Raw genomic sequence first — 27,444 nt, forward strand, 5'->3', positions numbered from 1 at the left:
ATCAATTAAATTAATTAAAAAATAAAAATAAAAAATATTTATTTTACCTTGTTGTTATATTATTATATTATTCTAAATAATAATAATAATAATAATAATAAAACCCCTCCAATTGTTATATTGTTATATTGCATAGTGCGATTCGACCATTTCAGTTTCACTGTGCCACGGGGCGGGTGGAAGATGTCGTGAATAGAAATGTCCCATCCAACGTAATTAAGTCGAACTCCGGGGGCCATCAAATAGACCAGAATCCGCAAACCCCCCCGCCCTTGCTTATAAATTTGCTCCTCCGTAGAGCACATGAAGGCTTGTAAGCGCTCCTTCTCTCTCAGGTCCCGGAAGATACTATTTCTTCTTCTTAATTCTCCAATTCTCAGAGCAGAATCGCAAGGTATGTCCAGGAATCTGCTTTGATTCTATATAGATGTGTAGTTATATGTGTGTTTGTGATGTAATCTGCATTTGATGTCTATATCCGGTGCTGCATTCTTGGTGATCATCTGCATTTCTTAATCTCTTCTGAGATATGATTGTACGTTATCTGCTGTGAAATATGATCGTCAAGTTTTGTACCCCTTGGATCTGAATTTTGTAGTTATATGAATGGAAAAAATCGTGATTGTGTCTCATTGTACATTGCGGAGATTATTCCTATATTCAGTCTCTTTGATTTTAAGCCCAGGCAATCATTTAATCCTCTGCTCTACAAGAATGACAATCCATAAAATATAGAATTTACTAGCTGAGTGATGCTTAAGAGTAATTTGTGCTTCTTGCCTGGGCTTGATCAGAAGGAGATGATATATGGTATTGGCTGGCCCCATGCTCCGTTGGTGATATATCTAGAGTTAAAAGAGAATGGTAACCATAATACTATTATCCCCTCGGTTTATAAGTGGCACAGATGTTCCACTGGAAATATTCTTGTTATTGCTTCAAATCATATTCCCCAAAACACGGATCTGTCTGTAATAGCTCTGAATTAATTGCCTTCGAGTTGAACTTGGATGAACGCTATCAAGTAGAAGTTTCAGATAGTAATTTTAAAAGATCAAAGATAGATGAAGTGAATACTGTTGTTCTGCTGTTTTCTCTTTCTCCTGTGAAGGGGTTTCTCCAATCTGAAAATGCTTTCTAGTATTGAGTGACAATTCTGTTTATTGGCTGTCTTAACAAGTATTGAATCAGAATTGAAAGATACCATGATCGAGATTCAGAACTACACCACAAACACTAGATGATTTTCTCTGTGTGATCCTTAATACTATTGGGTTTGAGTGACCCATTTGTGGAATTACACCATAAGCACATTACAACAGCATTGCAAATTTATTACGCATGTGACTTGATTTATGTACATTTCAGGGGAGGAATTATTTCTGTATCATATTATCAACCCACCGAAGCAAATTCATAGATTCTTCCTGAATCCGATCAAGTTTTATCTTTTAACATAGACAGATAAATGCTGGCATACCTAATGCCAATATCTTCTTATGGTTAACTGCTGTAGTGACTGTGAAAAGATATAGTTCTTTTTAATATGTGAATTTAATAGATAGAAGAACATGAATGTTAGTTTTTCAAAGGATTCCGGCATTCTTGTGAGTTGTTGGCCGCCATTTTTTTTTTTTTTTTTCTGACTGGGTAAATCCATTAAGAAACAGGGGAAAGAGGAATACAATTCTGGAAACTACCATTTCTGGCTGAGGAGGAGGAGTTGAGTGCCTGATGAGGGTAGCCTTCTTGTTGTTTCCTGCAAAGCTTCTCTATTTAAGAAGGGAGGTTTTCTGGAGGGAGAGAGGTAGCAATGTCAGTTGTATTAGCCCATTCTGCCAATGAGTGAGCCACTGAGTTGGCTTCTTTATGAATCTGCATGATTGACCATTGTGGATTCCTTTGAAGTAACAATCTTATCCATGAGTGGCCTATGAATGAACTGTTGGAGCTCCTGGTTTGAGGCTCTAGCATGATGCACTAAGGTTAGAGAATCAGTTTCTAGAATCACCTCCTGCTAAACTCTGTTGTTTACTAGAGTTAGTGCTTTGCTTACTATTTCTAGTTCAGCAGCTAGAGGGGAGGATAAGTCCTGGAGAGAGGAGTTTGTGCACTGAACTAATCCAGAATTATCTCTAACCACAGTACCTCCATACAGTTTACTGTCTGTAAAACCTGCATCACGTTTATTTTGAGGTGCCCTTGACTGGGAGGGAACTATTTTGCTTGACTAATGCTGTGATTTCTATTCTTTGAAATTTCTTTCCCCTTTTCATTTGCTATGAGATTATGTTCAGTCCAGGATGAGGCTATATCTTGAAGGAGGACAGGAACTTGACAATTTTCTTGATGCAGTCTAATTTGATTTCTCTTAGCCCAAATTTATTCCATGATGATTGACAAAAGATCCTAGCTTGGTTCCATTTTGCGCTGTGTTTCTGTAAGATCTTCCTTTCCCTATACATATTTTGCTTGCCGAAAGAAAAAGATGATTGCCAAAAGATAAGCCATCTGTTCTGATCCTTTCTGCCTTAATTTGAACTCTGTGAGGGTTTAGAATTAGAGTCATCCAGCCTTTAGCGTCATCAAATATTCATTGATCTGATTGTAACCCTGAGAAGGGAAACCAGACTGCTCTAGCCACATCACAGTAGGCAAATAAATGGAGGGAGGATTCCAGTTCCTTCTCACATAAGTAGCTCTTATCATTTCTGATTGTAAATCTCTTCTCTAATTCTTATTTAGTAGGTAAAGCCTCTGCTGCTACTCTCCACAGTATCAAATTAAGTCTACTGTGCATATTGGATTCCCGTATTCTCATTCACTCTTCTTGCTTATATATGACTTAAGCAACGACCTTTTCTCTTCAAACATGCAGGGGTAGGAGGGTTCATCCATGGGTTCTGATTCTAAATCAGTTATTGATTTGATAGAAGCTTCATCAGGGGTTCATTTTTCTGGATTTCACTTGGATGGATTGAAGCAAAGAACTTTACAGGTGGATCAACCGACAACTTCAGAAGCTGAACATATGCATAAACAACCTTTTGTCATTGGTAAGTGCAGGCATATGAGATGTTATGTTCTATTTCCTTATATTTCTTGTTGTGATTACATCCATGCTGTTCAATGTTCATCACATTGCATAATAAATTTCTTGTTTTGAACTTTAAGTCACCTTTTGAGCTAGAAATTTGGAAATTGAGATGCTAGTCTATTCCGTTGACCTTATAGAGGTCAAAGATGGCTTATAGACTTTGTTTCATAATGGACCTACTGTGAACAGAAGTATGACACTATGGAGCTTTCTTGTGATTCATTGTAAGCTGATTTATGGAGGACAGCTGTGACAATTTTTTTTTTTTTTAGGTGATTGGATCCACGAAGCTAGTCTAAGTCCTTTTTATGCCGAGTGTGGATGCTTAACTTGAGTTGGTTTAGGTTGGGTTAGGTTAGTGTGTGTGAATTCTCACCTGCTTGGCTTTAAGTTTCAGTTGCATGTTGCCAATTGAATTATTGCGCCAATGAATGGAAAACACTTTTAGGAGCTGTTGGTTTAGAATGAATTGCATATAGAAGGCCCATTGATCTGTTACAGGAAAAGCTAAGGTTGGGCTTAAAAGTTGGATTCTCGTATTTGTCTTTGATCAATGACATTGACCATGCTATTAGTTAATGATGTGTGGATGCATCTAGGAGTTAATGCTTAGACCTGCAAAGAGGATTCTTGCAAAGTGGTTGATGAAGATCATGTGAAGGCTTTAGCAAATTCCTTGGAATCTTGCGTTGCTATTGAAGAACAGTAGTTGTTTAAAAGAGGGTGGGGATTGTCAAAGTGAAAATATGTGAGGTAAAACTAAAGAAACTATGGGGCTGAATTAAAACATAAAGCAAGAGAGCTTTGTGGGTCATTTTATTCAAAACCCAAACCATGACATCCCTTCTTTCCCACTTCACACCTCAGAATGCATCGTTCTTATAGAGATAAAAATGCTTTCATATCTTCTTAACTCGAAATGGTTGGAGAGAGGACTAGTTCCTTTTTTTGTGGGTGCTCCCGGGATCAGATCCAGTGGAGATGGGGTGGGGCCTATAGCTCAGAGGATTAGAGATCTCCCCAAGTAGGATTTGAACATACAATCAATCAGTTAACAGTCAACCGCTCTACCACTGAGCTACTGAGGAACAATGGGAGATTAGATCTCATAAAGTTCAATTCCCATTCTCAACCCATGACCAATATGAGCTTGAAGCTTCCTTCATAACTCTTGTAACTTCTTCATAGTGGCTCCCTTCCATGCCTCATTTCATAGGGAACCTCAAAGTGGGCTCTTTTCATTACCTTCCATCCTTATCCCAATTCCATTCATTTAATATCCCTTTAGTGTCATTGACATAACAGATGTCGTTTCTAGTCTATCATTGTAGCCTGGAAAAAGGAAGATTTACAGTTTTTGGTATTGGCACAGGGCAGTTTTTGCTTTGGAGCTAGTTATATTAAAAAAAAAAAAAAATGGAAAAAAAGAGAAAAAGAAAGAAAATGATTTTCCTTTTTGGGGATTATAGGGATTTTGGTCATTGCAGGAAGTCTCCTTGTTTGGAAGGTTAGAGAGGTGTTTAGGGCTTCTTTGCTAGTTCTTAGGGGTTGTGGTCTTCTACATTGTGTAATGTAAGGTTTCCAACTATTTGAATGATATTTTCCTGAAAGAAGTAAACAGATGTCTTAAACAGTCTCTTATCAGCAAATTACATTTTGAAGACAGTCTTAAGAACCTTTAATTTTATGGGACAAGATGAAAGGACAAACTTTGACTGTCACAGCGAGGTGGCTAACAGTGACACATACTAAGTACCTCTGTGGAATAAGATGGCTTTTATTTTCCAAAAGCAGTCTAAGAATAAGGTTTTAATTTCTGTGGAAATACAAACAGGCTCAGTTAACACTCCAAAATGAGAATTTTAACTGGTGGGATCAATGTTTATATAGAAATCTGTAGCAGAAACAAAATACCAGTCAAAGTCCAAGACTTGCAATAAACATGCATCATTTTGTCATTCTTTGACCTTGGTAAAAATGAAAGAGAGAGCAGGAATGGTTAAACTCAATGTGGAATTGAAAAACTGCATCAAAACTCTCCAGAAGTCACAGGCATCAAGAGTATGGAGTTCTCTTTTTTAATTTAATTCAAGCTTATTTTCAAAAAATTTGACAAACAAAAACTAACTTATTCCCAACAAAAAACCCTTTGTGTCAAATCATATTCACTTGATTGCCTAACACAATCAATTTGCTGTTTTTACCTTTGAGCCAAAAACCAAAGTTGTGGTTTTTGTTGGAAACTGAAATTGTGGTTTTTGCTCAAAATACAGAAACAACTTCAGTGGTTTTTTTCCTTTTTCTTTTTTTATATATGTTTGACATGGTTTGATGTAACATGAGAGTTTTATTGTTGGAATAACATTGGTTAGAGTTTCACTTTTTAATTTTTTTTTATAAATAAGCATAAAATTTAAAAAACAAAAAACTCTAGAATATGAATAGCAGCTCAAAAGAGCATGATCAAATCCTTGCTAATAAATTATATTGCCTTGTGAGGGAATAAAGGTCTTGTTTATATTTTTATTCATATCTAGATATTCTTTTCTTTCCTGTTTTAATTAAGGCTGTTTCCATTGAACTTGCTGTGGTAAAGGCGTTGCTGGAGGAGCAGCATCAGGAAAGACTACAGTTTGTGACATGATTATTGAACAGCTTCATGATCAGCGTGTTGTACTTGTTAACCAGGTATCTCTTTCTTACTTGGGCAATTAGATAAACTTATACTAGCTTGGACCTTGATGCCCTCCTTTTTTGTGTTATGCCTATGATGTTTTTGAGCTTTTTTTCTGATTAATTTTCTCTCCAATTTAACTTGTGGAAATTATGAAGTGTGGACTTCCAGATTTCAGTATTCATCTATTTCATTGAGTCTCGCTGCGAGCTCCCTTTTTACACACTTCGCTCAGTCAGCATGCATTCATGAGGCCGCTGGAAAGTCATTGATCCCTTCTTCCCATTTGTTCTGTACACCTTCAAAAGCTATCATCCAATGGCTAAGTTGGATTATCCTCGAACATCATGCTTGTCATTAATTGAACAATTTAAATTGTGTGCATAAGGTGATATAGGAAACACAGAAGATGAGTTTTTGGGAAAAGCAAAATTGAAATGAGGCCAACCAATGTCGAAACTTGGTTTAGGGGTAAAAGTGTCATTTAATAGTCATGCTTAAAATTGATTGAAAGTTTGTAAGTTAATTCTAGATGATCCAAGGAATAATACTCACCTATAGCACTGAATCCCAATAGTGTAGGTCAAATTCTTTCTTTTGGGTCTCAAAATAAGAAGTTTGCCATTTTTTATGTGATTCTTATTTCTTGTTTTAGGATTTTTTTTTTGGCCAAATAGCTTGAATTTTGGCTAGATTTTTTTTTTTTTTTTGAGAAGTTTCCTTTGGCTTTCTAGATCTTGGTCTGTATTAAAAAATTTCTATTTCTTGTAAATTTTATATTTTGTTGTATTTTCTACTTTCAAAAGGTCCAACTACATAATCTTATATTCATGGTTGTAATCTTCATACAGAAGTATTGAAGAATTTATAAGATTTCATTTTTCAAGAAATTTTGTGATCTTTCTTATGGATTCAAGAGTCCTTCATTCTGTAGAGTGTTGCTTAACATACTTCCTACTAAAATGATATCTAATTTTTATACGCATTATGTGTATCAGGAAAAGGTATTCCTTTGTCTTGATTGAAGAGTCGTGCATTCTGTAGAGCATTTCTTAACATACTTTCTACTAAAATGATATCTATTATTTATTTTTATGATATCAGAACAAGGTATTCCTTTGTCTTGATCCAATGGCCCACAACATAACATAACAACATAGTGGAACCTTACCCTGAGAAGCTTGGTGATGCAGAACAATGCAAAAGTTCACAGAAAATCAAAGAGAGATTAGAGATTTGAGAAGAAAGTAGGGGAAAAAAGAAGAGAAGAAGAAGTAGAAGAAGCAAGAATAAAGAGAGAAGAGAGAGTTCAAGGCAGACAATATTACTTGTATTCAAATAATCGAAGGCATGGATTTTCTGAATACATTGTATGCCTATTTAGAAGCAAATCCAATTATGAAATCATATCCTAACTATAATCAACAAAAGGTAAAATGAAAGATAAAACCTACTAAAAGATAATGATAACCATCTAAAACCTAAACCAACTATAACTCTAAACTTGATAAATTATAATGAAATAAGATAAAAAAATAAATTAACTAATATCTTATCATTTAGGGATTGATAACTTATAGGATGTTGTTACAGTATTGAGTTTGTGATCGATTTGTAGGATGATGTACTTGAACTTTGAGAAAAGGTTAATCGAAAGATTGTGTTTTTGAGTTTTCCTACCTCTACAACCTATTTTTTCTCTTTATAGATAACTGCAAACAAGAGCTCGTTGGAGGGAACTCATCAATCTTTGAGTTTAAGGAACTCAACCTTGAAGGAATTTTTTCTTAATCCTTTCATTGACTTCCCCTCCTTTTTAAATACAATTGAATTCAAGAAACAACAGCAATTGAAAGAGATTCAAAACTTGCTGTTGTTCTTGAGTTCTAATGCCAACAACCACCCCACCAATGGTTGAAGCATGTCAGGGATGTGGAACAAGGCAGCAAATAGATGTTAGAATAAGTCAAACCTAATCATATCCATTCAACTGCCCCACCTATGATGGTAATTCCATAGATTAAGAAATCTAGAGGATGACTATATGATGGTCTGAGAGAAGAAAGCCAAACTAGTAACTATGCCAACTTCAAGATGAGGATGAACCTTCCATCTTTTGATGACCAATTGGGTGTCAAAGATTTTCTTGATTAGCTGAAAGAAGTCAAGTGGTTCTTCAAATAACTGGCATCAAGAAAGAAAAAATTGTGAAGCTAGTAGGATACAAACTCAAGCGTAGCACTTTTTTCCTGGTGGGAGCAATTATGTTTTTCACATTTAAGGTAGCACAGGTGCAAGATATGGTCATGGGTCATATAAAGCAGTTGATAAAGGCCTGATAATCAGATGCTGTTTCAGCAGTGCCAAAGATGAAGACAAGGTGCAAAATTATTCATGAGTATTCTTCAAGTTCTTACTATTATTTACTTGCAACACTTGCCAGAGATGGAAAGCAGTTATTGTGACTGTGGATGGACTATGGACCAACACACAATATATGGTCATTCTCCCAATTCATGCCTTGCAAGAAATCATTAACTGGTTGCAGGAGTTAAATTGCAAAGGACCAACACACAATATATGGTCATTCTCCCAATTCATGCCTTGCAAGAAATCATTAACCGGTTGCAGGAGTTAAATTGCAATTAAGCTTATTTAAGTGTTTGAACATCACCAACCAGAATTTTTAACTCCACCTATTTGCAAAGCATGACCAAATTGCCTAGAGGCAAGCAACATGCAAGGAACGTAATGTATGGCTATGTAACCCTTGAGCCTTTGCCTGAGATGAAGTGTTTTTTTATGCAGTCAACTAGTTCATCATTTCAATTGCTGCTCATATAATGAAGTTGTCAATCTAGCAATGCATGAATGAGGAGGTGGGGTGGTCACTGCCTTCAAATAGAAAATTATGAGAAAGGTGATCCTGCAGAGTAGACTCATTAAGACAAAAGGCTGTCCCTAGTTGTCCGATAGCTGGTGCACATGACCTGGAGAGAGGAGATTCAACAACACAATATCTTCACAATTTGCTAAACTGTCCACCAGCGAGTTTGGATATGTTCATTGGTGGGGGAAGTGGTGAGAGAATGTGTAACACCCTGTGTTATTGGTGTTATAAAATAAGGATGTTTGAAACTTCCAAAAGTGCCCCTGAGGAAGAAGTGGGTATATGAGAATAATGGTGCCCTAGGAGAGGGGCATTTTGGTAAATTTGGATAGTGTAACATCTTGTGTTGTGTGAGTATTAAATGAGTTAAGTTTGAGATTGAAGGCAGGAGAATTTTTCCAAATTTACCTTAATTGGAGAAATAGGGGTGTATAAATTTAAGATGCCTTAAGAAGGGCAATTTGGAAATTTGAGTATAATTCCATGAGGGAATTAAATTATTGAAGAGGGAAAAATAATTATAATTCATTTAGTGAGAAAGTAATTTATTTTTCCCTAAAATTGTGAATAAGTGTGGTGGTGACACATGAATGACTTGGATTGAAGCTTGGAGGCCAAGTTTGTGTCTAGGAGTGACACTTGGCAAGCTCTTGTCCAAGAGAATGGAAAAAATTTATTTTTGTCTGAATTATGGAGAAATTAAAGGATGGCCAAGATTTAAGATTTGGAGCCAAGTAAGGGTGGATTGTGACTCTTGGCAAAGTCTTATGCAAGGAGATGAAGATAAATTATAGAAATAAGAAATTTGCTAATTAAGTGTGGTTGAGACACTTGTCAAGATCTTCTGAAGGAAGAATGTGGAATTAAAATTAATTCAAAAAGGAAAAAAAAGTGTCTCTCAAGCATTTAATGAAGGCCATCATTATGTTGAATAAAGAAAATGCAAAAGAAAATAGAAAATGGTCATGCATTTATCGTGGAAAATGGGAAGAATTAAATAAATGAGATTTAAATAGAAATTAGTCTTTCAAGATAATGGCATGAAAATAGTCTCCTTAAAATAAATGGGGAGAAATTGGAAATTCAAGATGGATCCAATGGATTAGATTTGGTCTTGGAATGGGAATTGATCTAAGGGCCACAAATGAGTCTTGAAAGTTGGCATGGATTGCCAACATAAATGGAAATTAATTTTAAATGATTAGAATGGATGGTAGAGATCATTCTTGGGTAAGAATCAAGGGCCAAGATGGAATCTTCCATGAAGACAAGGATTGTGCTTCTTCCAAGGGTGGAGATTAAATCTTATTAGATCAATGGATGAGATTAAGCCTCCCAAAGCACATGGATTGTGCTTGTAATGGAGGGCTAGGATTTGTTCTCCCAACCCATCAAGATCCAAGGGCTTGGATTAAGTCTTGGAATGGAAAAGAGAGGTAATATAAAAAGGAAGAAGGAGAAGAAGGCCAAACTTCTTTGGCCAAGAGTGAATTTTTGAAGAAGAAGAAGAGAGGAAGAAGTAAAGAGCAAGAAGAGGTAAGCTCTTAATCTAATTGATTCTAAGTAAAAGCAAGGAAAGTCTTCTTGTTTCTTTTATTTTCTAGTCTTCAAGAAAGCTTTTAATGATAAAAAAATTATTTTTTTAAGGGTTGAAAGCAAAGGGTCTTGAAAGCTAAAGTTTGTTGAAGATCTAGAGGAGATAAGGTAAGGGATGACCCCATGGGTGATGGTCTTGCATGCTTTGTAAGTGATATTTTATGAGTTTCCATGTAGTTGCAAGCATTATGCATTTTGTATGTGATCTAGTGAACCTATGGCCATAAGGAGGACTAGGAGTGGAAAAAGGGGTTGGTTGAAGCCTTCACCTTGAAAGGTTGTGAAGGCAAGGATGACTACCCTTGTTATGCATTACATTTTGCATTACATAACTACTTATGTTTTCATTTACTTTGCATTGCACCCTTACTGAGCAATGGCTCATAAGGTCATTTTGGACCTCTTTGTAGGTATTTTGGAAGGTTAATGGCTATGAGCATGGAGGACTAAAGTGGTGTAGTCTATGTATTTTGGTTTGTGATGTAAAGTTAAGTTTGTATTTCATTTTGGTTTAATGTGTATGAAGCCTTTCATGTGATGTATGGTGGCTAAAGTAAGGGATTTTTGGGCAATTTCGGCGAAAAATTCTATGTTTTGGAAAAATATAGATATGTGGGGAACTTCCCTTAGGCGTGGGAAAATAGGCCAATATTTTGGAAACCTAGGAGATCTTGGATGTTTTCTGAAGAGAAAATGAATGAATGGGTTTTTCTCGAAAAACGTGCAAGCTAAGGAGTTTTGAGCAAATGAAATAAAAATTAAATTTCACTCAAGAGTAAAAGCTGAACTAAGCAACACAACCTAGATATCACCCAAGCTTGGGGTAGTCATCTTGGGCTCAAGTTAGTCGAGCTGAAGAAGGATGGCGCTCACTTGAGGTTTTGGGTTCCTTCCGTTGCGATGTTTTTCGAAATCTCGAAACCGACTCCTCGAGTGGAGTGAAGGAAAAGACGAAGCCTAGTGCCCACCTAGGATGTTTCTTGTTGAAACATAGTGCAATCCTTCCGAATCTGGTTGATGGGTGAACAATTCAGTTGATTATTCACTCGTGACACCCGTAGATGGGAGTGGGGCGTCACAGAATATATCCAAAACATTTTGGTTTAGTTACAACTACAAACACATAATCACTCTTCTCCTATAGCATAGGTTGGATTGGAGATGTTGGAGTGAAGGGGTTGATAGAGTAGACACGATAAGGATGAGGCCATATCCAACATGGTGAAGATGGAAGCTTGCATGTACTGCATAGGTAGATGTGGTAATTTGATCCAAATATAGTGCACATAGGCAAAGACAACATGAAGATTATTCTTTCCCCCATGAAATAGGATGGTTTTGCAACAATTGCAGACAAAAGCAACACAACACCATCCCTAAGATCCAAGCACCTATAACCATGCACGTGCCTTTTACTTGAGAATGAGTTATTCTAGAAAAGGGAGCAATATGCAGGACATATTGAAGATGACCTTTGGGAGCATTGGCATCAAAACAAGGCTGACTGCCATTGAAACCAAGCTTAATATAATTGGTCATTTGGTAGGCATGCTCAAAATGGATTCGAAACTCAAAAGGTCAATTCAAGATGACTTAACAAAACAGTGAATTACAATGGCTTTCGATGAATTCCATTGGTTAGGGTCTTGAAATAGGAAGTTTTCCATTTTGGATGATTCTTGTTCTAAAAAATTCTGACTTTGGCTATATTTTTTGGTTACCTTCTAAAGTAAGTTTGATTTCTAGGATCTGAATTTGATCTTAATTCTTCCCCTCCCCCCCCCACCCTCCCTCCCCAACATTTTTCGTTTCTATTTTATTGTACTTGTACTTTCTGTTTTGGAAAGATCCAACCAGGTAGTTCAATATTAAGTCTGATATTGTCATGCAAAAGCATTGAAGAATTAATAAATAATATGCAGTGTTTCAAGAATTGTGTTCTTTCTTCTACATTCAAAAGCTTTACCTTCCTAGAACAATAACATATCTCTATTAGAAAGATCTCAAGTTTTTTCTTATCATTATTGCATTAGAACACAAATGCCAGTTAGCAGTGCTGAATTCATATTGTTGGTTTCTCATCAGCTTGCATAAGTTTTTAAATTTTATGTGGGTTGCTTGGCTTAAGTTTGTTTGTAGGGCTACATAATGAAGTTCATCAGCAGTAACATGAATTTCCTGCTAAAATTTACACTGTACATCTGTTTAATTTGATTAGGTGGTCTATTTTTTTCTTGCAAATAAATAATTTTCTATGAATAATTTGGCAGGATTCCTTTTATCACAATTTGACACCAGAGGAACTAACAAGGGTTCATGAATACAACTTTGACCACCCTGGTTTGTTCATTCCTTGAACTTAAATACATCATTATTTGGTACTGTTTACTTGAAATTGTTAAGTTATTTATCAGTTACTTTTAACTCCGAGAAAATTATTGCTTTATGTTGTTTGTGCAGAACATGAACTCATGACAATATACAAATGTAATTATTGCCATGCTGTTCATAATCACAATGTTTGATTGTTTTATTTTCTGCCACATTGTGCTATGATATGAGGGCTATTGACCTATGCCAAATAACTTTTGTTTAGCTTATGTGCTCCTTTCAGTAAGTTATGACCTTCAGCATCCAAAATTCTCCATTGAAGTTTCTGTGTACTTTTTGCTTCCAATGTTAATTCCTTTTTCTTAATTATCTTGTTAAACCATTTCTTCAGAACATGAGGACTGGATATAGTGTAGTGGATGCTTTCCATCTTGAAGCTCCAGGGATTATCATTTCTGAACCACTAACTTGCCACTTTGTTATGAGTGTCGTACTGTATTGCAAATACTTGTAGCTTATTCATCAGCTGAAAAGAAATGCTTTTAACAATTTCCCTGTTGGAAGTTTTCATTTGAATGCTGGTATTATTTTTTCTTTAAATATGTAAATCTTTGTGTCATCAGATGCATTTGACACTGAGCAATTATTAAGTGCAATGGAGAAGTTGAAGCATTGGCAAGCAGTAGATATTCCAAAGTATGATTCCAAGAGTTACAAGAATAATGTGTTCCCAGCTCGAAGGGTAAAATTATTTAAACATGGATCATAAGGACCAATTGATTTTGAATATATAAATGATCTGATCTTTTGAATTTTGAATAGGTTCACAGAGTAGCTTCTTCCTTTACTCCTTGCTTGTTATATTTTAAAATTGTTATCTTCTTTTTAAAAATCATGTTCTTCAATTTACTAGCTTCAATGAATTTATAGGTTGTACTTCCTATTTATATTTTCACCATTCGAAGCAAATGTTGCTGAATTAGATTGTTAATTTATATATATATATATATCACTTACATACATATGTTTATTGGGCCTCAAGTTGCGATTCTCATTTTTTCTATTATTTTACATTGATGATGCCATATATACTTACTACCTAATTCTTGTTATTTGACAACATTGTTAAGCACCTATATTACTAGTCCTCAAGTTGTTCCAGTTCCTTCAGCGAGCTTTCACCTGTCAAAAGAAAGGAAACAAAAGAAGGAAAAAAGAAAAAAAAAAAAAACTGTTTCTTAGTTTGTGAATAGAATCTCAAGTATTGATTATCTTCTTTGGTGTTAGTTCCACTGCTAATTATGTATACTTGTAAATCCTGGCAGGTGAATCCTTCAGATGTGATAATCTTGGAAGGCATACTGATTTTCCATGATCCTCGAGTCCGAGATCTGATGAATATGAAGATATTTGTTGATACAGGTTCTCCATTCCCCTTCCATGCTTAGGTACCTTGTTTTTGTTAACTGAATTTCACTTCACATGGCCAAATGTGGATGCTTGTTGAGGCAAGTTTTACAGATGGATTCTAGATATGAGGTAACATGCAGATTTGCAATAAGGGATTTTGGTTGTGGAAACATGAATTGTACAGCTGATTAAATTATCTCTTATGGCTTTGATAACATTTTCTAAGTACTTTCACATCCTGGTCAATTGTATGCCCAATTTCACAGTTTTTGCTAAATTGGCTTTGAACTTTTCCTATCATGTTAAACAGTGATATGATTATCAGTGTTCTAAAATGCGCTAGGCGCTAGTCGGGTGCCAGGCTAGGGCCTAGGGCCTAGGGCGTCTAGGCAGGCCTTGAAAAACTGTTGAATTTTTTTTATATTTTTCAATTTTATGATGTAACTTGATGTTATTTTTAATTAAATCAAAGTTAAAAGTGGTATGAAAATATATATATCTAATATATATATTAGATATATATCTAACATATAAATAGAAAAAAAAATATCTAATAAATAAATAGAAAAGAAAATATATATATATCTAACATATAAATAGAAATAGAAAAATATATATATCTAACACATTTAACATATAAATAAAAAGGAAAAAATATATATATATATATCTAACATATAAATAAAAAAAATTAAATAACATAATAAACCCTAATACTAACACCCAACAGCGCGCGAGAGAGAGAGACCCAACAGCGCCAGCGCGCGCGAGCGAGAGAGAGAGAGAGAGTCGGTGGGGGGGGGGGGGGGGAGGGGGGTCGGAAGCGGAAGCAGAGATGGATCTTGAAAGCGGCGGTGGTGGCATTGACGCAGCGAGGACGCGGTAGCAAGGATGGAGCTTGACAGCGTAGAGGCGGTGAGGAGATCGCGATGGAGCTCAAGGTAGCGAGGAGGTACTAGTGGCGTTGAGGCAGCGACGGCCTTGGGTTGAGAGGATTATGAGAGGGCGATGGCTGAGAGGAGTAAAAGAGGCTTCGGAATCGACGAAAGGTAAAATTTAAATACAAAAATTAGGCATCCCAGGCAGCTAGGCACTGCCTGGGCCGCCTAGGCCGATTTTTAGAACACTTGAAATTCTAAAATTGAAATAAAAAATTTCAAATCTTGTTTAAATCAAAATCAGAAACTATGATACATCTGACGGTCTCTTCTAGCGAAGTTAACCTTGAAAATGGAATCAAGATGCAGCAATTATCATCCACCTTGTCCAAATAGGCAAAAGGGCCATTTTCTTGGTTCCACTATTATAAATGACAACATTTGGAGGGGTAGACTAGATATGGTTCTTGTTAAAGATTCCTGAAATTATTCCTAGATGTTCTACACTAAGTTTAAAAAATAGCTAGAAATTAGGAAGAGATTCTTTTGACTTTTCTTTGACAGATCTTTCTGATGTTGTATTTCCTTTTATTTGTTCTTCCCTTTTTAGCTATGTCTGTATTTAGATAAGACAATCTCCTCTATATATTGTAAAGCACTATTCTCAATAAAATGAGAAAGAATTACACATAATTCTTCATTTCTAAACTTAATTATTTTCTGATGGTCTTTAGATGCTCACAAGTTACGTCTTTATCTAGAAGAAACTTTATAGACATAACTTTTATGAAGGATTCAAACCCCAAGTAAATAAAGCAATAATACAAGCTTCTCTGACATGTTAAGCACCAAGTATACCTAAGGAATATTAATGAAGATCTATCATGTTTTAAATGCAGGAGTGTTGACAAGCCAATACATATTTCCTAGTGTCTTATTACTTATGGTTTCTGATTTCATTAAGTCTTAGTTGTTGCTTTCTCCTAGAGTCTTCTAGCTAGACTTGTATTAGGAATTCGATATGAATATTTGGGACTTCTAGCTGTCTTCAGGAGTTGTCCATTTTTTATTTGCTTTGACTATTTTGTGACTTGTAGTTTAATCATTAGGAATTGTCCACCTTTATTGTGCGAATATCCAAGGATTCTGTATGTAGGCTGTTATCTCCTATGGAAAGAAATGAGAGAAAACTAGCTGAATACTTAACAAGCATTATTGTTTGGAGTGTGTGTTTCCTACTAAACCAATTGTCATCACTAGAAAATTGGATATCCATGACTAACATAGATCCCAATGTGAGAGTGGGTCCCACCATTGGTAACGACAAGCTTATTGAGGGAATTGAGCACATATGAATGTGGAAATCTTACCTTTGAAATGCTTAAGAGGTGGTTCCTAATTGGTCGGTGTTGGACCCCTAGTTAGCAACATTTCCAATACTTGAGCTTGGTGGGATCATCTTAGAAATAATCAAAGACCATATAGCTTGATTGATTACAATAAGCAAGAACAACATCCTCTTTTAAAGAGAGGATTATGAACAAAAAAGGAAGGAAATAAACTAATTATTGACAGCATCCTAACAACATCTTTGACTTACTATATTTACATAATATTTACATAAAACATAAATCCTGGAAAATTCTAGGATCAAGGCCAAATCTTCCTTAATTTGAGCATATTTCCAGAACTCCCCCTCAAGCTGGCTTGTAGATGTCTTCCATAGCTAGATTGCAAATACGTTTATCAAATTGTTTCTTGTGAAGACCCTTAGTTAGAACATTAGCAATTTGTTCAGTTGTTGGAAGATATGGCATGCATATTATTCCAGCATCGAGCTTCTCCTTGATGAAATGTTTGTCCACTTCTATATGTTTTGTATGATCATGTAACACCGGATTATGAGCAATAGAGGTGGAAGCCTTGTTGTCACAATAGACTTTTATCGGTTTTGACTGAGGAAACTTCATTTCTTCAAGTATCCTTTTGATCCACATTCCCTCACAGCCTTGTTGTCACAATAGACTTTTATCGGTTTCGACTGAGGAAACTTCAGTTCTTCAAGTATCCTTTTGATCCACATTCCCTCACAAATTTCATGAGCAACAGCTCTGAACTCTGCTTATGCCCTACTTCTAGCCATCACATTTTGTTTTTTGCTTTGCTAGGTGACTAGGTTTGCCCCAACAAAAGAACAGTAACCTGAAGTAGATCTCCTATCATTAACACTTCCTTCCCAATCTGCATCAGTGTAGATCTCAACTTGTAGGTGGCCATGTTTCTTGAACAGTAAGCCTCTTCCAAGAATCCCTTTCAGATATCTTAGGATTCTGTAGATTGCTTCAAAATACTCTGGCCCTGGTGAGTGCATGAATTGACTCACCATACTTACTACAAAAGCAATGTTAGGTCGCGTATTGACTCAACTTTACCATTTTTTGAGTGTTTATAAAATATAGTGTGATCTGCCTGACTTTGAAGGAAGCCATAACTGGTAATTGCCTTTCCAAAGCGTTTAAACCATCATCTTGGGGACTGTTTGAGACCATACAAGGATTTCTTCAGTCTACATACTTTGTCACTCCCAAGTTTATTTTCGAATCCCGGTGGCAAACTCATGAAAACCTCCTCTTCAAGATCACCATTAAGAAACGCATTTTTGACATCAAGTTGGTGTAGAGGCCAATCTGAGTTTACTACAAGAGATAATAGGACTCTGATAGAGTTTATTTTTGCAACAGGAGCAAAGGTCTCTTGATAATCAATCCCATAAGTCCAGGTGAAGCCTTTAGCCACCAGTCTGGCTTTGTACCTATCAACACTCCCGTCCGCCTTACATTTTATTGTAAACACCCATTTACACCCTACTACTTTTTTGTCTTTGGGCAGGTTCACTATCTCCTAGGTGCCACTTCTACTTAGAGCATTCATCTCCTCTATAATTGCTAATTTACAGTTTCGACCATCCAAAGCTTCCTGTATATTCCTTGGCACAAACAAGTGTGAAATCCTAAATGTGAAAGCCTTATGATTCTTTGATAGTCTGTGTTTTGAGAGATATTTAGCAATAGGATATTTAGTGCAACTTCTGACACCTTTCTTAATTGCTATAGGAACATCAAGATCAGAAATAGTAGGTAAATGATTGGAAATAGTTAAAGAATCAACTTGAGAACTATTAGGTAAAGTGGAAGGAGGTGGACTAAATGTTGAAGTGGGATTTCCTAAACTTACAGTGCCATTTCTCGGGTTTTCAGACTGGTTTTGTGTAGAATTAACATTCAAGTCTTTGTTTATTTGATGAAATCTCTTCCTTGTATAAACCTGAAGTTCAGAATTTAGATCATGATGATTAGTTTGTACTAATTCTCCCCCTGCCCCTTTACTTGGCATCAAAGAACCAGAGTCTTCTAAGTGACCATTATCAGAAACATGTGATTCCTGAGTAGGACAAATTGCGTTTGGAAGAGGGACATAAACATCCCAAAAATTGTCTTCATCTTCATGTTTCTCCCCTGAAGGAATTTTTTGGAAAAATAGGGTTTGTTTTCAACAAAGGAGACATTCATACTCACGTAGATCTTTTTGTGAGTGGATCATGACACTTATAGCCTTTTTTTTTGAGAGGTATAGCCCAAGAAAACACATTTGACAGCCCGAGGATCAAGTTTTGAGCGAAATTGAGTAGGTATATGAACATACACAGTACAGCCGAAAATTTTGATAGGGAGGTCCGAATGTAATCTAGTGTTGGGAAAAAAGTCTTTTAGGCATCAAGGGGTGTTTGGTACTTTAATACTTTAGTAGACATCTTGTTTATTAAATAGGATGCTGTCAAAACAGCTTCACCCCATAAGTATTTTAGAATATGCATAGAAAACATGATGGCATGTGCTACTTCGAGTAAATGCTTATTTTTACGTTCAACAATACCATTTTGTTGAGGAGTATGACAACAAGTAGATTGGTGGCGAATACCTTTGGTTTTCAAAAAATCCCCCAAGTGCTCATTGAAATACTCGGTGCCATTGTCAGAGTGTAAAATATCAATTTTGGTTTGAAATTGGTTTTTAATCATAGTGTAAAAGTTTTTGAATAAATATTCCACTTCAGATTTTTTGTGCATCAAATAAACCCATCACAAACAAGTATGATCGTCTATAAAGGAAACATACCATTTTTTTCTAGATAGAGTAGAAATTTTAGATGGACCCCAAACATCACTATGAATTATATAAAAAGGTTTGGATGCTTGGTAGGGTTTTGGTAAATATGTAGAACGATGATTTTTTGCCAAGATGCAACTTTCACATTGAAAAGAAGAACAATCCATTCCTTTAAATAATTCAGGAAATAAACGTTTCATATAGGCAAAACTAGGATGTTCTAGTCTAAGATGCCATAGCATAATTGTGTCTTGAACAGGAATTGAACTAGTACTACTAAAGCCCTCAGCTTTTTTATTACCAGAAGAAATTTCATCAAAGTAGTAAAGACCTTCAATCATCCTAGCACGCCCAATCATCGTCCCCAAGTTCTGGTCCTGAAATTCACAATGGGATTCAAAAAAAGTAACATGACAGTTAGAATCTTTGCAAAGTTTATTAACAGACAAAAGATTGCAAGCCAAGTTAGGAACATGAAGGATAGAATTGAGATTAATTTTCTCAGTTAGTTTAATAAGTCCTTTTCTTGCAATAGATGAAAAACTACCATCGACAATTCTGATTTTTTTATTGCCAAAGCAAGGATAATAGGCATTAAATAAATAAGGAGAACTAGTCATTTGATCGGAGGCTCCGGAGTCAATAACCCATGGAGAGGAATGTAGATAAGAAAGAGCTTTAGATTTTCTACCTGTGTGTGCCAAGGAAACACTAGGAATACCAGATGAGGAACTGGATTGTAACAGCTTGAAGAGTTGATCAATCTGCTCTTTGTTGAAGGGACCTGTGTCAACCTCATTCGTAGTAGGGACCCCATGGTTACTGCCCTTATCTCTTGCTCTTCGAATTGGCAGGCTTGCCATGAATTTTCCAGCAGGTCTCACGAGTATGGTGTGGTTTGTTGCAATGGTCACACCAGACCCGAGGCTGCTCATTGCTCCTACGCTGGTAATTTGTAGCCTTGTAGGCAGTAGAATCAGTAAACAAGGCAGAATTTTCAATCGACTCACCAGCAGTTTTTTTGCCGAGCATGACACTCCTTCGACTTTCTTCCCTTTTAACCTCAGCAAATACTTCACCAATAGGAGGAATGGGAGATCGGCTAATAATCCTCCCTCGCACCTCATCGAACTCGATATAAAGACCAGCAAGAAACTTGTAAATACGACCATCTTCAACCATTTTCTTGTGGTGGTTGCAATCTTCAGTAGATTTTCACTCATAAGTGTTGAAGAGATCAAGATCTTGCCACAGTCTCTTCAATAAATGGAAGTACTTAGTAACAGAATCATCTCCTTGCCGAATTTCTCCCAGCTTCAGAGTTAACTCAAAAACCTGTGATTGGTTACCCAGGTCAGAGTACATTTGATTTACATTATCCCAGAATTTCTTTGCAATAGGATAACACATATAATTGGAACTGATATCTTCATCCATAGAATTGGCCAGCTATGTCATGACCATAGAGTTTTTAGCATCCTAAACAGAGTGTGCTGGGTCATCCATTGTAGGTTCCTTCTTGTCTCTCGTGATGTAGCCAATTTTTCCTTGCCCGTGGATATACATCCGAACAGATTGAGACCAGCGAAGAAAATTATCACCATTTAAAAGAATGGTGGAGATTAGGACAAAATGGGTGCTAGAATGGTTTGGCTGGGTTGCTGGAATTTTTGTTTGGATGGCAGTGGCAAGGTTTAGGGTAGTTTCAGAAGTAACTTCCGACATAACTTATCACTTGGGAGTGGGAAAAAACAAGAAGAAAACACTGGGTTACCAAGATCTGGGAGATGGCTGCCGATGTAAGATCCCAGCAAGCAGTTGGTGGTCAAGGCAGAGAAGCCGCGAGCAATCGTTGGTTGAAGCATGTAGTAGGCGGTCAAGGCAGAGAGGCCGCAAGCAATCAGTGGTTGAAGCAAACACAACCGACCCAATTGAAGTGGTCGTCACCTTCCTGAAACGATCTGGTGGTTGACGATGGAGAGAAGACGACCTCGGGTAGGGCCTAGGGTAATGGATGGCTGAGATTTAACCTGGCTTTGATACCATCTTAGAAATAATCAAAGACCATATAGCTTGATTGATTACAATAAGCAAGAACAACATCCTCTTTTAAAGAGAGGATTATGAACAAAAAAGGAAGGAAATAAACTAAATATTGACAGCATCCTAACAACATCTTTGACTTACTATATTTACACAAAACATAAATCCTAGAATATTCTAGGATCAAGGCTAAATCTTCCTTAATTTGAGCATATTTCTAGCAGTTGGTCATTTTGATTACCATCAGGTTTTCTATCACCCTTGTCACCAGCATATTTAGCATCTGACAAAACCAATTAAATCCATATGTTTGTTCTTTTTGAGCCACAATCCTTTTCTTGGATTTTTTTTAATGTCTCATAGTGTTCTAAAAATCGGCCTACGCGACCACTGCGAATTTGGCCTAGTCGGCCCCCCTAGGCGTCGACCCGATTAATTGGCTGACGATGGCGCCTAGGCAGCCCAGGCGGCTAGGCACTGCTTGGGACGCCTAATTTTTTGCTTATATCTTAGTCGTCTCCCCTTTCTCTAACCCAAGGCCACCATTGCTTGAACGCCGCTGGTACCTCATTGCTGCCTCCAACTCCATCGCGACCTCCTCACTGCCTTTACGCCATCGCCGCCGTCAAGCTCCATCCTTGCCGGCGCATCCTCACTGACTCAGGCTCCATCTCCGTTGTTCTTTCTCTGCCCTAGCCATTCTCCGCCCTAGCCATCCCAGTTTATATATATATATATATAAGTTTCTATATAAACTGATCTGTTTATATATTTATCTGTTTATATATATAAACAGTATATTAATAAATCTATTTATATATTTATCTGTTTATGTTTATACATATATATAAGTTTTATTTATCTTTTTAACTTTAATTTATCTGAAAATAACATTAAATTATATTAAAAACTAAAAAAAAAAAGTAGTCTGCCTAGGCCCTTCCTAGGCGTCTTAGGCGCTAGGCTCCAATCTGACGCCCGACTAGCGCCTAGCGCATTTTAGAACACTGATATCTCAAACTATTGCAAACAGCTTCCCAGTGACACTTATTAGGTTTTTCCATAAACTAACTAATTAACCCCATGGCATGCACAATATCTGGCCTAGTCACTGTTAGATAAATAAGTTTCCCAACTAGTCGTCTGTATTTTGTACTGTTCTCAAGGTCTTCATCTTCCTTCCACAAGTCAAGTTTAGTTCCATAGGAATTGTTGCTGGTTCTGCCCCTAGTAGGCTTGTTTCTTGTAAAAGATCTCTAGAATACATTCTTTGAGATAACACAACACCTTGTTTACCACGAGTAACCTCGATACCAAGAAAATACCTCAATTGACCTAGGACTTTTGTAACAAATTGTTGCTGCAAGTATTTCATGGTTTCTGGAGTGCTAGTTATATCACTGCCTGATAACAGTATATCATTAACATATACAATAAGTATCACAATGCCAGATGAACTATGTCGCACAAAAACTGAATGATTAGCTTGACTTCGTCTAAATCCTGGAGCAAAAACTACTTGATTGAATTTGTCAAACCAAGCTCTGGGACTTTGCTTCAAACCATAAATAGCTTTCTTCAATTTACATACTAGATGAGTCTCCCTCGGAGCAACAAATCTAGGTGGTTGCTCCATATAAGCCTCTTCGGTCAAGTCACCATAAAGAAATGCATTCTTTCCATCCAATTGATACATGGGTTAATTGAGATTGACCGCCACAAACACAAGCACATGAACAAAGGTAAGATGAGAAATAGGAGAGAAAGTCTCAAAAAAGTCAATACTTGGGGTCTGTGTGTACCCTTTGGCAACTAGGCATGCTTTAAACCAAAATAACCACTAAACCGAAAATTAATAGTTTAATAATAAAAAATTAATAGTTTTTCCTTTAAATCAAAATAAAACTTTATAGTACCTTTATATCATCAGACACTACAATTACAAATTGACCGAATATGTTTACCTTCTTCCCCATTATCAAGATAAAAGGTAAGCTCCCCATGAAACCTATACTTTCATGCATTCATCCCAAAACGTAAAACAACCAATAGACAAGGTCTCCCTAATACATAAATCATGAAATAATGGTCTTCTAACAACTTTGACAACTCGTAGTCCCCTCGTGAACATTTGAATATGATGGAGATGAGACCATAACCTTTGAAAGCTCAATAAGTCTAAGCACGCACAACATGAAATGTAAACCCCCAACCACATTCTCCACATTTTCAAAGTCTCCATGACAATGGACCTCCATCCTTTATGAGTTAACCCTCCATGGTTCTTTACTCTTTGAAATTTCCCAACACTCCTTTCTCTTAGTGATGACACCCCCCAATGGGTATTCTTGTCTTAGATCCTAAGTGCATGGCCCCAACATGTCCTCATGACATTTATATAAATCAAAAGAGACAACAATGCACTCAACATGCAAACCACCATGTCATGAAAATGATGCTCAATGCATTATGAAAACGGGGGTAGAGGACTTACCAAAGATGAAGTTAGAAGCTAGATAACCCCTCCCCAAAAATAGTGATCTCTCACCTTTACACAACAATAAAAATCCAACCAAAAAATATTTAGACTATCTTTTGTGCCATCCATGAGAGTAAATCTAGCTACAAGAATAGAGAAAGACTCGTTACCTTATTAAGGGAAGATCCACTCAATGTCCAAGCTCCAAGATCCCTCAAACTCTCCCTAAACTCTCTCGCTCCACTTCCACTTGCATTTCAACAAAATAGAGGAGGAAAAATATGCTTCCCTTTTTATGGGCCCAAAACTTGGCCCTCTTCCAATTCATGTCTTAAGACACTCATTTATAGTTAGGGAAATAAATTTCAAATTGTATAAAAGACCCTACAAATTTGTGAAACCAGCGTCAATTTCACCAATTTAGTCCCTTCTTTTTTGTCCTTCGAGGAAGGTGAGTTTACAGGCCACTCCATGAAGAAAATCACATGGGGCCATAGGGTTCCGTTCATTTGACTTGCTGCCCACCTGCATTGCAGGGGGCAGCCTACATTTTGGCAGAAGGGATCGTGAGGTCCCTTCCACCCCTTAGCTTGCTAGTTGGTGAGATTTCTCTTGGCTGGCGGCTGCTGTTAGCTGGCGAGCAGCAGTCTGCCAGGACTTTTTTTTATTTATTATTTGTTTTTTTTAGTTTTTTTGCACTTGCCTTTTCCGACTGTCCAAAACGTTGCCATGTGCCTTTGGAAGAAATTTGGTCTCTTGGAAGTCCATTCCAATAACTTAGGTTTTTTCTTCTTCCGATTTAATTCTCATGATCAAATGAATGAAGTTTTTGAAGCAGGTCCTTGGCACTTTGCTCATCGTCCTTTTTTCCTTCGGTGCTGGGAACTTGGAATGATTTTATCCAAAGATGCTCATACGTCTGTTCCTTTGTGGGTAAAATTTTATGATGTCTCATTGGAATGTTGGTCCTCCCTGGATGAAAAGGGTGTCACTGGTTGTGCTGAACCCACCTAGATCTGTAGCTCCCGACCCCACGTCAAGCTCTCGAAGCAGCTCCACAAACAGCCACCAACTGCCATGAACAGTTCCAAACCTGTCTCCTTTGTTGTTTTAGTTTTATTTATTTTTCTCTTTTCTTTTTTCCTTTCTATATATATATATATATATATTTCCTCCTATATCAATATATACACACTCAATTTTTCTCCTCTTTTCCCACTTATACTTATATACCAATATATATCTACACATTTGACCACTACCTTGGTCAAACACACTGCTATCAAACTCCAATTTAATTTCACACTTATTAAATCAAATAAATCTTCAAGCCCCACCATTTTTTTTCTTTCTTTTCTTTTTTTTTTTCTTTTTATAAATTACAGTAATACCTTTTCCTCAACCATGGCTCACCCAAGCCATTCCCTCAACCCATAATTCATCGTATGGATCACTTTCACCTGTTTTAAGTCCAATTCCAAGGATATTTTGCCCCAAACTATTTTCTCTCAACTCAAATATTCTCCAAATTTATTCAATTATTCCCGAAATAGGAGATAAAATTATAGGTTGTTACCATATGAATGTTTCCACATTCAACATTCTGTACTCTTTAAATGGTCATAGTTTTTCCATGTCAGCTGCTTAGCCAAAGAGTCCTAATCTATTTTTGTCCCCATATTCACCGCATGCCGTTTTCTAACCCTTCAGTCTTGCTCATTAGAATTGAGCTAAAATTCAAATTTCAGGCTTGAAGAGCTAGTTTTGTCATGGCAATTTTATGGGCTTCTTAATAGCATTGACGAGTTGGATTGATATATGATCTTTACATTTGATAATTTTCAGTGCAGATGCTGATGTACGCCTGGCAAGGAGAATAAGGCGTGACACCGTTGAAAAGGGTAGGGATATCGACATGGTGCTTGATCAGGTTAGCAAATGGTCAATTTATTTTGAGTTCAATCTTGATTTCTGAATTTTTGATGCTGGACTTAGTGCAATTCAAAATCATAGTCTCCTTTATGGTCTGAGTCGGGTGATTGTATCATTGTAAGGCCAAACTATGTTGTGTAACATAGTACTAGAATCCACCTTGAATTCAGAAGTCCTGTCAGAGAAGTTGCTGGAAATGGGAAACAAAGTATTGATCTTAAAAATACATTCAGACTGGAAGCATGTTTTGTATCTAGAAATACTTATAATTAGCTAGGGGACACTGTTTTCTAAAATAGCTAAGTGGACGTGCACATTCATATATTTGCACTGCTGGTAATCTCTGATTCATTGTCTGAATATTTCTTTGTAATGTTGGGTCATATTTAAATTAGGTGTTATTATAGAAAGTGATACCAAGCTTTTTAGATTCGCTACTTAAATTAGGTTGCAGGTTTGCAACTCAATGATGGAAACTTTGAAAAGCTTAATGTTTTATGCATTAAATTAATATATACCGTTCCTAAATATTGAGATTTTGTGATGTTCATCTTCAACAGGTTATATATACTATATATTCATTTGGTAGGCTTTGCCTTTGGATTCACCTTTGACTCATAGTCACTAAAAGAGATGTCACTACATTTTGTTAAGATTATTTTTGGAATATCATGTTTGATTTTTTCTCCAATTTCTTTTTTTATGTAGTATTATCTAGGTTACAAATTCTAAATCTGTTATTAATTGTTATCTGTTCTTTTGTTTCCTTGGTTCATTCTGTTACTGATCTAATTTTTATGTAGTATTTTTTCTGCTCATCTCTTTGTTAAGAAAATTTGCATTTATGCTGCAGTACTCAAAATTTGTGAAGGCTGCTTTTGATGACTTTATACTTCCAACAAAGAAGTACGCAGACATTATTATCCCCCGTGGTGGTGACAATCATGTAGCTATTGATTTGATTGTTCAACATATCCGAACCAAACTTGGTCAACATGATCTTTGTAAAATATATCCCAACCTTTATGTCATTCAGTCAACATTTCAGGTACTGCTTGTCTTAACCTACTAGATATTTAGTTGTGTTAATTTAATTCATTGAGAGCTATATGCCTTCAGTTCAATGCTCGTTAAACTATTATGGATCTTCTAAGATTAACTCACTATAGTTAATTATTTTTTTCCATCAGAAATTCAACTCATTTATCTGTTTGCTGCTTGAAATTCTTGTTCCATCCAGATTAGGGGCATGCACACACTAATACGCGATGCTCAAACAACAAAACATGATTTTGTTTTTTATGCGGATCGGTTGATTCGTTTGGTGAGTGTTTCTGGCTGTGGATGCTAGTTCCCTATTCCATAATTGGGACAATTTCTTAACTTGCTACTTTTCCCCATGATGCCAGGTTGTTGAACATGGCCTCGGACATCTACCATTTACAGAAAAGCAGGTGATCACTCCAACTGGTAAGCTACTACTCAGATTTGTTCCATATTTTCGATTGAATTTGGGCCGTGAAATTTATATGTAGTCATCACAATTACAAACCTTAATCCTACTAGGTAGAGTTAGCTACATGAATTCTCTCTTTCCAATCATCCTCATCCATGGACATATCTTCTATAAGGTCATTATATCCTATGTCATGTTCATTTCTAAGGGTTTCTCTACCTCTTTTTCTACAAAAACTTCTTCCAATCCATCCAATCTTCTCTCAGGTACGTCTAATGGACTTCTTCTCCCATGTGCAAATCATCTTAATTGCATCTTGTTCATTTTTTTTCAATAAGCATCACGTCAACTTCATTGCGAATAATCTCGTTTCTGATTGTCTTTGTCGTGTACCTAAGGGGGGTCTTACTGTAATAAAAGTATAGTTGGAGTGGCGGGTGTCATTACTAGAATTTGTAGCAAATCAAAGGCGGTATGAGAGCCAGGCTATTG

General features: G+C 36.5%; 1 protein-coding gene across 1 annotated transcript in view; it reads left to right on the plus strand.

The window, feature by feature from the left end:
* Positions 1 to 227: 227 nt before the first annotated feature.
* LOC127791850 (uridine kinase-like protein 3) overlaps positions 228 to 27,444 on the plus strand; it is a 42,663-nt gene continuing 15,446 nt past the window's right edge. Inside the window, exons 1-10 of the mRNA XM_052321985.1 lie at positions 228 to 394; positions 2,879 to 3,056; positions 5,694 to 5,785; positions 12,528 to 12,597; positions 13,212 to 13,330; positions 13,914 to 14,010; positions 25,415 to 25,494; positions 26,350 to 26,544; positions 26,737 to 26,820; positions 26,906 to 26,966. Coding sequence (XP_052177945.1) covers positions 2,897 to 3,056; positions 5,694 to 5,785; positions 12,528 to 12,597; positions 13,212 to 13,330; positions 13,914 to 14,010; positions 25,415 to 25,494; positions 26,350 to 26,544; positions 26,737 to 26,820; positions 26,906 to 26,966 — 958 coding nt within the window. The 5' untranslated portion in view covers positions 228 to 394; positions 2,879 to 2,896. The remainder of the gene's footprint in view (positions 395 to 2,878; positions 3,057 to 5,693; positions 5,786 to 12,527; positions 12,598 to 13,211; positions 13,331 to 13,913; positions 14,011 to 25,414; positions 25,495 to 26,349; positions 26,545 to 26,736; positions 26,821 to 26,905; positions 26,967 to 27,444) is intronic.

Source organism: Diospyros lotus, chromosome 15 (genome assembly GCF_014633365.1).
Source record: "Diospyros lotus cultivar Yz01 chromosome 15, ASM1463336v1, whole genome shotgun sequence".
NCBI lineage: Eukaryota > Viridiplantae > Streptophyta > Magnoliopsida > Ericales > Ebenaceae > Diospyros > Diospyros lotus.